Genomic DNA, 13,495 nt, shown 5'->3' with positions numbered 1-13,495 from the left:
GTTTCCCACTGGGAACGAGGCACATAATCAATGCAGGATTAAGCCATGGTGAAGTCGGCTGGTGTGACAGGTGGGTATGATTTGGGGGAAATGACCTCAGGGGCCAAACTGGCGGGGGGGGGGAGATATTGGAGGTTCTCCACACCTGCTCTACAAGTTATTAGACAGAGATCTCTCTCAGTTCTACAACTCTTGAAGTTTTGAGATTGTTTAGGGTATGCTGTCAATTTTATGATTGTTGTGAGTTGTTTTTTTTTTAGCTTTATTGACTGATTCACTTTTCCCTGGACTTGAAACAATAAACTGCTTGATGAGTCTTTTCTGTACATTGCAGATAATGTTCAGCCTCAATCATCACACTAGTCTTGTGCAGTGTTTTCTACCACTTCTCTGGTGAGTTGTCTCTAGTGAGCTGTTCTTTCCCATTCCGAGTTCAATATTTTTATAATGAAGAACTTGTACATGCATTTGCTTATTTCCTCCTCCATCCAAATCCATTATCCTTTTGTGCCCAGTCTTGTCAGAATGTAAGTCTGAACCGGCTTTGTTTTAATGATCTGTTCTGCCATTCTGGGAGTCTTTTTAAGCAAATAATAGCAAGAGTATGATTACTATCCAGCAAGCACTGGATGCATCTTTTTACTTGTGACTAAACATGTATATTAATGCAACAACTGAATTCAGGAATGTTTATGTATGTATTTCTTCTAATTTGCAACATGTCACCAGCAACAGGCAACACAACAGACCAGACTTAACAATGTTTGGAAACAGAGATTCTTGGAACATGTTTGGCTGTTTATGTTTCCAACATTGTTTTATTAAAGCTTTCCATATATGCACAATTTGTGGTTCTGCATCTTTCTGCTCTTTTAGATGTGGCAGCCATTTATGCTATGTCACACCCCGGGGGCAACCATTTTGTGAGTGATGCCCCACACCACATTCTCAGAATTCCATATGTGCCCATGGGCCCCCAAAATCTGGTAACCAGTGGTTTCAAACATTTGGAAACGTTTGGATACTTGCACTGATGTATATTTTACATGTAGGTTTGTGTGTAAAAAAATGCATCCTTTTGGCAGGGATAGCTAGTTAAACACACAGAAAGAAAGAAAGAAAGAAAGAAAGAAAGAAAGAAAGAAAGAAAGAAAGAAAGAAAGAAAGAAAGAAAGAAAGAAAGGACAGCACTGTTCCTCTCATTAGCTTACTTCTATAGCAAGAAAAGTTGAACAGAGAATGACAAAAGAAGTTTTAAATGATCATTTAAAACATTTGAAATATTATACTTGTGTTAATCTTTTTTCTTCTTCTCATTTTGTCAGAGTAAAATAAGTAGAGCAAAAAGCACCAATCTGAACACAATTTGAGGCACCTGCATAACAAACTCTCGGCGTCGAGGCATTCCCCTTTCTGAAATAAGAAGATACTCTGGTTCCTTTTCCCTTTTGGCTTGTTGAATCTGAGCCAGACGGCTAATGGGGTTCATTCCCTGACCATATTCTGGTCCAGTCTAAAAAGAGAGAGGAAGAAATGAAACAGGCTATCATGAAGACAGTTATAAAGGATGTTCCTTTGCTAAGGTGGGTTCTCACCAATTCCACTTCCAACAGTTTACATCCGTTGAGAACTCCTGAACACATCTCCAGGGATGTCATCATATGAAAACATAGCCATAAAAGTGGCATCCACCCATCCTCCTTATGCACAATAAACTATAGCTGTATAGTAACTTTTTTCAAACAACCAAAACATTCTCATATGCATACTCCAAGGAGGAGTTCAGAAGTTTTTGCTTTCATTTCCTGTTAATGGCAGCTTCCTTTTTCATTCAAACCGGAAACTGTGGTCAGCATTAGCTATTGTTTGTCTAAACAAGCCAGTTTTAGAAATCAAGGTTTGATGGTTTGCACAGCACAATGTTTCAGGGACTTTCTGGTTCTCTCTTGCTCTAGAGTTTGAGGCCTGGGGTGCCTGAATAGATGTCTTCTCTGATCCTACCACCTTTCACTAAAAAAACAAAACAGAAAAGTTGCCTAACCTCTGCCTTACATTGCACAAAGAACTGTGGAGTGCCTTTCCCAAAATATTTTTCATTTCAGCTTTCCAAACTCAATAAAACCTTCCAGATTTGTACCAATGCATTCTTGCTCCTTGAGTTTCCCCTCAGACATCATTCCAATTTATACAGAATATAGAAACTACTTAGGGAACCCACCCTTCTGAAGGGTTTTGTCCGTTTCAGTCCTTGCAACAATACTGTGAGCTTGGTGAATTTTACTGGACCACTTATACAGACAGGAAAGGAGAAAGGTCAGAGAGATTAGCTTTTCTAACATTACACAACAAGACAAGATCGAAAGATAGGTTGACACTCGCCCCACCACCCCCAGACAGCCTATATAAAGCATCCCCCATGATAAATTAAGTGTAAGGTAAATGCTTGCTTGAAGCAGATAGCTATCAAACCTGGTAGTGTGGAAGTGTGCGCTGGCAGTAACATGTGCAGCGAGATTAAGGCACAAAATAATTTATCTAATGCCATATGTATTTGGGTCTTATGCCACAATAGTAAGGAAGAATTTATAAGTGAGGTATGAATGAAGTTTGCATACAGACTTCAGCAGTGTTCTGCAAGACAGCTAAGCTAAAGTTGTTAAATGTAAGCGAGTCGGTAATTCAAAATGTAACATGTTTGATTATAGGTCACTGCACTTTTAAACAATAAACTGTATTAATAATAATAATAATAATAATAATAATAATAATAATAATAATAATATATTTATACCCCGCCCATCTGGCTGGGTTTCCCCCGCCACTCTGGGCGGCTTCCAACAGAAAAATGAAATAAAATAATCTATTAAACATTAAAAGCTTCCCTAAACAGGGCCGCCTTCAGATGTCTTCTAAAAATCTGGTAGCTGTTTTTCTCTTTGACATCTGATGGGAGGGCGTTCCACAGGGTGGGTGCCACCACCGAGAAGGCCCTCTGCCTGGTTCCCTGCACCTTGGCTTCTCGCAACAAGGGGAAGCGCCAGAAGGCCCTCAGCGCTGGACCTCAGTGTCCGGGCAGAAAGATGGGGTGGAGACGCTCCTTCAGGTATACTGGACCGAGGCCATTTAGGGTTTTAAAGGTCAGCACCAACACTTTGAACTGTGCTCAGAAACGTACTGGGAGCCAATGTAGATCTTTCAAGACAGGTGTTATGTGGTCTCGGTGGCTGCTCCCAGTCACCAGTCTAGCTGCCGCATTCTGGATTAGTTGTAGTTTCTGGGTCACCTTCAAAGGTAGCCCCACGTAGAGCGCATTGCAGTAGTCCAAGCACCACTCTGGTGAGACAGTCTGCAGGCAGGTAGGGTCTCAGCCTGCGTACCAGATGGAGCTGATTGACAGAATTGACCTGTGCCTCCATGGACAGCTGTGAGTCCAGAATGACTCCCAGGCTGCGCACCTGGTCCTTCAGGGGCACAGTTACCCCATTCAGGACCAGGGAGTCCTCCAGGGAGTCCTCCACACCTGCCCGCCTCCTGTCTCCCACAAACAGTACTTCTGTCTTGTCAGGATTCAACCTCAATCTGTTAGCCGCCATCCATCCTCCAACCGCCTCCAGACAGGACCTTCACCGCCTTCACTGGTTCTGATTTGAAAGAGAGGTAGAGCGTTTCCACCCCCACCATTCAGCCCGGACACTGAGATCCAGCACCGAGGGCCTTCTGGCGGTTCCCTCATTGCGAGAAGTGAGGTTACAGGGAACCAGACAGAGGGCCTTCTCGGTAGTGGCACCCGTCCTGTGGAACGCCCTCCCAGCAGATGTGAAGGCAATAAGTAACTATTTCACTTTTAGAAGACAACTGAAGGCGGCCCTGTTTAGGGAAGTTTTTAATGTTTAATGCTGTACTTTTTAAATACTCGGTTGGAAGCCGCCCAGAGTGGCTGGGGAAACCCAGCCAGATGGGCGGGGTATAAATAATAAATTATTATTATTATTATTATTATTATTATTATTATTATTATTATAGAGCTGGGTATCATCCGCATACTGATGAACACTCAGCCCAAACCCCCTGATGATCTCTCCCAGTGGCTGCATGTAGATGTTAAAAAGCATGGGGGAGAGGGCAGAACCCTGAGGCACCCCACAAGTGAGAGCCCAGGGGTCCGAACACTCATCCCCCACCACCACTTTCTGAACACGGCCCAGGAGGAAGGAGCGGAACCACTGTATGACAACACTAACACACACACACACACACACACACACACATTACAAAAGTGTGCAAGTTACTTAAATAAATATGAGCTACCTTACCAATATGCAAACCATAAATATCATTAGGATTTAGATAAGGACTATATAAAGGGGGGGAACCCCCTCATATGAACATAAGACGAACCCTACCAGATTTAACCAAAGGCCCATCTAGTCCAACATCCTGTTCTTCCAGTGGCCAACAAAATGCCTATGGGAAGCACGTAAGCAGCTCTCTCCCCACTTGTTATTCTCAGCAGCTAGTATTCATAGGCCTATCACCTTTGACAATAGAGGGAGTGCAGTCATCCTGGCTAGTAGCTTTTTATAGCCTTATTTTTTGTCGTGACTGCAACACACATGTACCTGGTCCATGTGAGAGTAACTGAAGCCTCCATTACTACAACATGTCTGCCTTAGAATGCCTCATTGGTTTAACTTTCCATCTCTGGAGAAAACTCTGGGCATTTTGATCAGGTGGATGATAGTATGTTACCATTACTAAATTACCCTTGGGGCCCAGGATTGCCACTCACAGACTGTGCCTTTTGGGATTTCAAGCTTGTTGGACTCTATTCAACGTCCAGTGTGACACTACTTCCAGAACACCATTCATTGATCATCCTAAAAAGTTTGCATCCATAGATAAAGATGTCCCGTTGTTTGCTTACATTCCACCAGGTTATGCCCACTATATCTATGTTCACTTCAGCTCAGCCATCTTGGCTCAGAAGCTTCTGGCATTCGCACATAAGCATCTAGAATGCAATGTCTTTCTCCAAATGTCTCTGGCACATACAGTACATTTTACTCTACAGCTCTTTGGCTTCTTTGAATTGCTGTAATATTCCACTGCACTTTCATTGCCCAGTTCTACCCATCTCCCATTTGAACAATAAAAAACACTTGATTTTGGATGACTTATCCAGAACTGGATGCTTCTCTGCTCCTATCGGCTTTCCCCCAGCTGCTCTGTCACCTTTTTTTTATTTTAAGTCCCAACAGTGTACTTCCATTCCAGTTCAAATGAAGCCTATCCCTTTTTGTACACGCCCGGATCATCCCAAAATGTTCCCCAATGCCCAACATCTCCAAACATCCACTCCTGATACTACTGTCTCATTCATATCCTGAGACTCCTCAGCTCTGCCTGTCTTGCAGGCCCTGGCTAGCATTTCAGAGAAAGTCATTTTGAACGACCTGGATTTTCAACCTACTACATAGCCATCTATTTTTTTCTCCTAGAAAAATGACATTTTCCCACATCCTTGGAGCCAACATGCACCACAACCATTGAACTCTCCCCAGCCCTATCTACCAGCTCATCAAGGCAACGTGTAAGATCTGTAACCCTTGCACCAAGCAGGCAAGTCACCAGGTTGCCTTCATGCTTATCAGAAACACAGCTATATATCTGAAGAAGTGTGCATGCACACAAAAGCTCATACCAATGACAAACTTAGTTGGTCTCTAAGGTGCTACTAGAAGAAATTTATTTTGTTACAGCTATATGTGTTGCTAGTGAATGAACTGTCCACTAACAAGAAGTCTCACAGGAATGTCCTTGGCATGAGTTAATAACCTGCTCATTTCCCAAGGAAAAGGCCTGTTCCAAAGGATAATTTCTCTCTTACTCAGAGTGACATTCTTCTTCCCTGAGACTTCAGAGCCTGGAAGTGGTATGTTGCTATCACATCCCTGAAGGTCATGTTGAACAACCTCCCTGACCACCTCAGTTTCTTCAGGTCAGCTTGTTCTTTGAGGGCCAGGGCCTCAAATATTGAAGTCTTATTCTTCATTGTCCAAACAATACTTGCATTAATAGAGTATATTTATCAGAAATGGGCTATCATCTGTAAATATAAATGATATACATTTAGCAAAATTTATGGATAAGTTGTTCTAATAGCTTCAGTAAATCGCTTCCAATAGTGACAGCTGCAACAAAACATGTCTCTCTCATAATGGTCTCTACAGCCACTGCAGGAGCTTAACTCTCCAATGGTTTGGCTTCACCCCTGAAGGGGCACTCTTCCATTGTCTCCTGAGACAGATGGATGCTGACCAGCTTCAGTAAAACTAAATCAGCTTATAGCCAAACACTCCAGATTTAACTGTTTGCTGTTGCTTGGGCTGCCTTTCATCAAATTTAGCTTTGTGATTTTCTTTAGTAATTAGAGCTTGTAAGTTGGGTAACTGTGCTAAAAGAATCTGAATTCTGAAAGCACCTGCTTTGCATTGCTGCATGCAACTTAACAAGGTGCAAGGAAACATCATTCATGGTGAAATAGTTTTAACTGCTTTACTGCATAATTATTTTCCTCCTGACCCCCCCACCCACCCACCAAAAACCACCCCAATAAAATAAAATCAGGTAGGGAAGGGATGCTTACAAAATCTTTTATGGAGATGAGAAGCTAAAAAGATCGTTTTTATGATGCTGAGCCGAAGTGGTAATGTTTCACAAATTATATAGGGGATGGCATATGGCTGACTTGTACAACACCTGAGTTTGATCAGATTTAATGCAGATAAGTCTAACTCTAGCCCTTGCCCCACTTTCAGGAGGAATTTCGGATGAATACACAAATCAGGACCAGCCCCTCTAGACTGAAGCTCATGAAGCCTAGAAGAAGCAATAAATCCACTGCCACCATGAATAAACACTCCATTTAAGAAACTTGAGCTCACAGGAATTTAGGAGGTTGAGAAAGAAGCTTCATTACACCACTAGAAAGCACACTAGTATCCTGTAACAGAAAAAACAGTTTTGATGGATGGGTTGGTAACCATTCAACAAGTACTTATGGACATGATAATTATAAGGCAACTAGGACCTGGATCTGCAGTAAATTCCTGAGAATCAAAGAGTTATATCACACAACTTCTAAGCAGTGATTATTTTAAAGTGTGAGCAAAGAAATCCAGCTTTCAATCCATGGAAATTTGATTCTTTGGATTCACTGCTAAGAGCAATCTTTGGTTAACTAATGTAAAAATCCTGAAGAGAAAAGTTTACACCTCCTTCAGACACAAAGTCTTGGATTCCAAGACTGTATGAATGAGCTAACTTTGACAAATTTCATCAATATATATCAAAGTTAATTTGACTCAAGATCACCTGGATTTCTGCCCCCCCCATCATTTAGTACACAAACATGTATTGTTCTCCTGCAGTTCCATGAGTATTTTCTCCTTTTAGGGAGGGCACATGCTTTGCATACAGAAGGTCTGAGGTTCAATCCTTGGTATCTTAATAAAATTATAATAAAAAAATCACGTTCTAGGTAACACGAAAGACCTCTCCCTGTTTCAAGGTGCTGTCAAGCACACACAGGTCATCCACAGGGCAGGAAGAACGTGATGCATGAAATACAATTAGCTTTTATTTACAGAAAGTAACAACAAAGCAGAGTTACTCAGGCTCAACTTATTCAGCTGGCGATGTTGCTGGAACTGACCATTGCTCCCCTTCTCCTCTAGCCTCTCACTCTGGATCTTCTCCTCCCCCCCCCCCAAGCAGACGACGGCTGTGTCAAGGTGGTGGGCTTCTCCGCTGGGCCTGTCTGGCTCATTGCTCAGCAATGTGCAGGTCTCTCTTAGACTGAGACTGTCCTGCTGCTAGGTAACCAAGGAAACCTCTGGGAAGATAGTGAGAACCAGGATCAAGGAGGAGGGCAGGCAGATGACACCAGTAGGTAAGCAGGCAGCCAATATAGGTCTGAAGTTCAGGAGCAAGAGTCAGAATCAAGCCTTGCAGGACCATGGACAGATCACTGGGTTCAAGGAATTTGTTCTTACAGAATCCTAGATCCAAACAATGTCTAATACAGATATCCTCAAACTTCGGGCCTCCAGATGTTTTGGACTTAAATTCCCATCATCCCTGACCACTGGTCCTCTTAGCTAGGGATCATGGGAGTTGTAGGCCAAAACATCTGGAGGGCAGCAGTTTGGGGATGCCTGGTCTAATATATCATTCCAGGTCCTGAACGTACTTTTGAGGCTCCACCCCAATGGTTTAAAAGCATAGTAGTAGCAGCCCTTGGGCCAAGATGCTAGCACTTTGGCACCTTTTCCATAGTCTTTTTGGTGCCTGCTAAAGATGTTCCTTTGTCCACAAACCTTCAAAAACGTTATCCAAGCTGGTACGGTATCTGTCTTGGATTCGAACTGATTTTATGTATGGGCAGTTTCAAACTGATTTCGTGTTTATAACCCTTTTTTAAAAACCCTTCTTATATATGCAATTGTTTTAAGTGTGTGTGTGTGTGTGTGTGTGTGTGTGTGTGTATGCGTTATATATGTTACAGTGTGTAAATTGCTTCGGGGTGCCTTGTGGGAAGGAATTTATAGCGGAAATTTATAAATAATAAGGCAATAGGGTGCAAGGCATTATTGGGAGGGAAAGCAGCTGGCAGGAGAACAATTAAGCACCTTTTCCACCTGTCAATTTACTGAAAATTGAACCCTGCCCCACTACCACTCTGCAGCTGTTCACAGGTGACCTTGGTTCCAGGGTCTGGGCCTGCCACCGAGCATCTGGTCCAGCCCGCCAAATTAGCTTTTCAAGTGCTGTTTTCATAGCCAGATTGGTGCAGCAGTATCAGGCAGATGACAAGGCTGCAACGAGCATTTTGCTCTTGCTATGATCCAAGGAGTATTGCTCAGCTTTGTCTATAAACTTTATGAGCCCATAACAATCTAACTGGATGCAGCTGGACTACTTTGTCTCAGCACTGGAACATCTTTTAAAAAACACGATAAAGGCAAAAATAGCACAAACAAAGCTACTCATGAAATGGATATCATAAAGGCAGCAAAAACAAATGATGGATAGATTTTATATGAGGACTGTCTGGTGGCACAAACATGCTTGGGAAGGAACACACCTATTAACAACAGCTATCTAACATTTGAAATACAAAGCTCTGTTCTGTCCTTTATCTTTATTTAAAGTGAATAAAAAGGGGGAAAGGCAAATTATTAGCTTACCAAAAGGTCACTTTATTACTATTTGCAATAATTAGGTTTGTCTTAAATGAAAAGCAAATGTTTAAAAACCCAGTAATGATGTCTGGGTTTATAGCATAAAATATCATATTGTATCATATAGTATTATGTATTTGGCATTACTATTTGCAATTTAAGGCAAAATATTCTAGTATAGAAATAGTTGTTTCCTGGGCCCAACTGTAAGATACATGGCAGCCTTTCAAAGGGCTGTTTGTAATGGAGAAGGGGCAGAATGGAATGGGTTGCTTAACCTTTGTTTGTCACATGCTTTCCCCCAGACGTTTTCCTCCCCATACTACTGATCTCTAACCATGGATTTCCAGAACTGTATGTGCAAGCAGAAGTCGGATCCAGAATGAGATGTATATGCAAACCAGCAAAATGTTCTGTGGAAGTGACTAAAAGTAATCCTCAACTTTAAAAAAAAACAAAGGTGTATCTTCCTGAGCAAAATAAAAATTGCACTACATACGTTGCAAACCATAAAAGGCAAATGAAAGCATTAAGTTTGGCAACTTCTATTATTTGAATGCATCATTACCTTTAACATTGTTCTGGGGCGTTTTTTAAAATGAAGCTTTGGCTTTTCGATCACAGGAAGAGGGGGAAGTTTCCGTAGTTCTTGCAGGACACCTATTGCGGCTCGCTTCTTTGACAGTTTCTTGCTGTTTCCTTCGCCTTCTGCAGAGAATTCTCCCACTGACACTTGGGTAACAAAACTCTTCATATGCGGTGGCCCACTTTCCTTTATTACCTATCAGCCAAGACAGGACATGCAAATGAAATGATTATAGGATTCACTTGTATTACATAAATTTGTCCTTATTATAATTATTTGTATGGAAATACGGCGAGCAGGAATAGATTAACAACCAGGTGTGTTAAAGGACTGATAAAGTATATTATGTCAGAGAGTAAAATTTTACCCCCTGTGGATTTTCATTCCAACCAAACAACCCCTTTCTTAGATTATAACTTTTTATAAGAATTCAATCTGCATAAAAACCTGATCGCAATAAGCTCGTTTGGCAGTAAATCCCACTGACTTCTACTGAGAGAGCCAGTGCAACATAGAGACGAAGAGATTGAACTATGAATCAGGAAGTCCCGGGTTCAAACTTGCCTCTTCCAATGAATTCTATAGGTGGCATTAGGCCTCAGTTCTCTGTCTGCAATATGGTGGAGATGGTAGGGATGATGTGGCTGACATAATGTACAGGGCTGTTGTGTGGATTACAACTAGATAGTGCATGTGAAGTGCTTTGAATACATGGATGTTATATGCAAATGTTGGCGAAAAATTTATCACCGACTACTTATACTATCCTTTCAGACCGTTTACTTGCTTTGGAAAGACAATGTATAGTTAAGAGAGTGTGAAACAGAGATAACATAAAAGCAAAGTTCTAAGAGTCAGTGTGTTCAATGGAATAAAATGATGCGAGTTGGGACATGCGAGTTGTTGTTATTTACAGTATTGCATTTATCTATTGCTTACTACAGAAACTGCCTCAAAGCGACTTATAATTGGAAAACAATTTGTTCAAAGATATGTTGAAAGGGGAGCTATGAGGGCCACAGAGTGGATTCAGAGACTTGTCTTTTGATGGTAAGCCAATGCGTGTCCAGCACCCGTGCCTGGCCATTTTAAAAGACTCTGAAATGGTAATAAAAGACCAGCGAAGAATAAAAATACTCAGTGGGCTTTCCACTGATTCTCCCTTATAAATGCCTCTCCGCTCATATCAACAAACATGAGCTTTCCAAGGTAATGTGTAGTTCTACCCTGAGTATTATCTACATATTGTGGTAATGTTGAGATTTTTGCCTTGCTTTTGCAAAACCGTTCAAAGTACAAATCCTGTTGCATGACACCATATACATATGTGGAACAAGCATGCACATGGCACAGGAAGCCACTCCTGCTGCTGAAGAGATATCACTTATTGCAGTACAGAATGTGACTTGCCTCTTCAGCAATAGCTGCAATGGAGAACTCGAGTAACCTCTGGCTGTGCATGGGTTTCTGCCCCCCACTCCTTATAATGGCCACAAGCCAAACTAAAGGGAAGTACTTTGACTATATATTTCCAGATTTGGATGGGTACTCATATCACTGACAATAGCTAACTCCATCTATAGGGAATTTTAAAAATAAATAAACTATATTAAAAATTAAACTAGATTTTGATTAGTTGCTTTGTACAGAAAAGGGAAGGTGGTGGCCACTGTTCACAGCAAAGATGGGTGCATGTATGAATTACGTTGGTCTCAGAATTTTCAGTCTAGAGGGAAGCATCCCTCATGGTGCCTAACAGAAAAACGGTAGGAGAAGCTAAGTATGCTCACTTTACTGGCTTTTAGGCCCTACTCCAGACTCCATTGTAAAGAGAATGAGTTGTTCCACTGGATATGTAGCACACCGTGTTAGGCCCCTATATAAATGACAAAATATCACAATTGGTAAGGGAATGCCGCAGTAACAATGCCACAGCATAAGTGAATATATACACAGTACAGTCATTGGAAATATTAAATTTAGTTGTAAAATAAAGCTTCTGCTGCAACTTGAAATGTGCGGAATCTGTCGACATTACCAGCGTTTCACAATTATAAATGGAACTTTGAATGTAGTTGTCAGCCAGAAACTGCTACTAAGGCTTTACTCGTAAGCATTCCAGCACCGTTGACTATGTGCATCACCTGCTGTGTTATTGCCCTGGGGAACTACTGGACAATGCTTGTTACATAACTGGTGACAAGTAACACACTCTTCTCCCCCCCCCCCCCGCACCACCTTCCCCATCTGGCCAAGTGCTATTTTAAATAGTTAAAAAAATAAAATATGTTGTTTGTTTTTGGATATGACAAAAGGATATGTAAACATGTCAAATGAATGCTTGCTTCTCCCTTAAAAAAACATTAAACAAGATGCTCCATTTCTTCACACCATTCACCTGTCATTTCCACAATGCTTCCTTATTTTAAAATTTTATTTCCCTAGACAAATGTGAGGTCTCACTCCGGCACTAGAGCACATATGTCCCATGTGTCTTGTTTTGCACTGAAAAGGAATGGCCCTCCACCGTGTCCACCCTGGTAGTAAATGCTAGTCCTCCTTCGGGGGCTCCACCACGATGCTCATGCAGTTACCAAGCCAATGAGTAGGGCGAGTGTTGATGTCATTACTCAAGACCTATACAAACCTGCAAAATCAGTGCATGTGGCGCATTCCAAAGCAACAGCTGCGGGGCGCACACACTGTGCTTCTTGCGCACAGTACCTTCCTCTTCAAGTTGAGCATTATGTTACTGAAGTACCAGTGAAATATGCTCCTGGTTCCCCTCCTCCCCCTTTTGTGTGTCTCTGTGTGGCACATGAATGATGACTAACTGGAGAGCTGGAAACAGCAGGAATGGCAACTCAAGTATGTGGCCACCAGCTCTGACAACTTTTAAAAAGAGATTAGGCAAGTTATTGAAGGATAGATCTATCAATGGTTATTAGACATGCTGGCTATAATCTGCCTCCAGAATCAGAGGCAGCCCCCCCTGGGATCCTACAGGAGGAAGGGTGGAGTAATAAACTGAATCAATTTTCTTCTTCTTCTTCATGGTGAATACCAGTTGCTGGAGAGTAGCAAGAGAGGAGGACTATTGCCTTCAGGACCTGCTGCAAGTGGTTGGCCACTGTGAGAAACAGGATGCTGAACTAGCTGAACCTTTAGTCTGATCCAGCAGGGCTCCTTTTATGTTCTTAGAAGAACAGCATCAATAGGCAGCTGGAGAATATGACTAGGGTAAAACTTTGATCTTTTAGTGTTTTATTCCAAGACCACATCTCTCATTAAAGTGTTTTACAATGTTTCCAAAAGATGTTAGATAACAAACCCTAACTCCACTTCATCAAGCACAGTGAATGGGATTAGGCAACACTGTAATCCCTCTAGGCTAAATATTTAGGGCAAGATTTTGCCCTCAGGCAGTGCTGCTGACATCAGAGGGCAGAACTTGGCTCCTAGTTACATTGCACACCCCACCCATTCTCCAGATATTGTGCAAGTCTTAAAAAAGTTGTTTACACGAAGCACAAAATATCTTTAACTGTTTGCTGGCTTACATAAGAGCAATGATATGATGTTGTCTGCAGTTTTTGTAACCCAAAGAAAACGAGGGCTGCTTTGCAACTATCATGTGAACAAAAACATCTGAAAGCTTTAATGCATG

At 41.8% G+C, this 13,495-nt stretch overlaps 1 protein-coding gene across 5 annotated transcripts in view; it reads right to left on the bottom strand.

The window, feature by feature from the left end:
* STAU2 (staufen double-stranded RNA binding protein 2) overlaps window positions 1–13,495 on the bottom strand; it is a 144,700-nt gene that overhangs the window by 96,368 nt on the left and 34,837 nt on the right. For all 5 annotated transcript variants that reach the window (XR_004693237.2, XM_035125953.2, XM_035125952.2 and 2 more), the window contains 2 exons: window positions 9,811–10,023; window positions 1,376–1,513 (listed from right to left, as the gene is read on the bottom strand). Coding sequence is in view for 4 of the 5 variants with exons in the window: in XM_035125953.2 (XP_034981844.1) it covers window positions 1,376–1,513; window positions 9,811–10,023 (351 nt within the window). In the remaining variant the exon portion in view is untranslated. The remainder of the gene's footprint in view (window positions 1–1,375; window positions 1,514–9,810; window positions 10,024–13,495) is intronic.

Source organism: Zootoca vivipara, chromosome 8, assembly GCF_963506605.1.
Source record: "Zootoca vivipara chromosome 8, rZooViv1.1, whole genome shotgun sequence".
NCBI classification, from domain to species: Eukaryota; Metazoa; Chordata; class Lepidosauria; order Squamata; family Lacertidae; genus Zootoca; species Zootoca vivipara.
The sequence above is the reverse complement of the archived record's forward strand: the minus strand, read 5'-3'. Positions and strand labels throughout refer to the sequence as shown.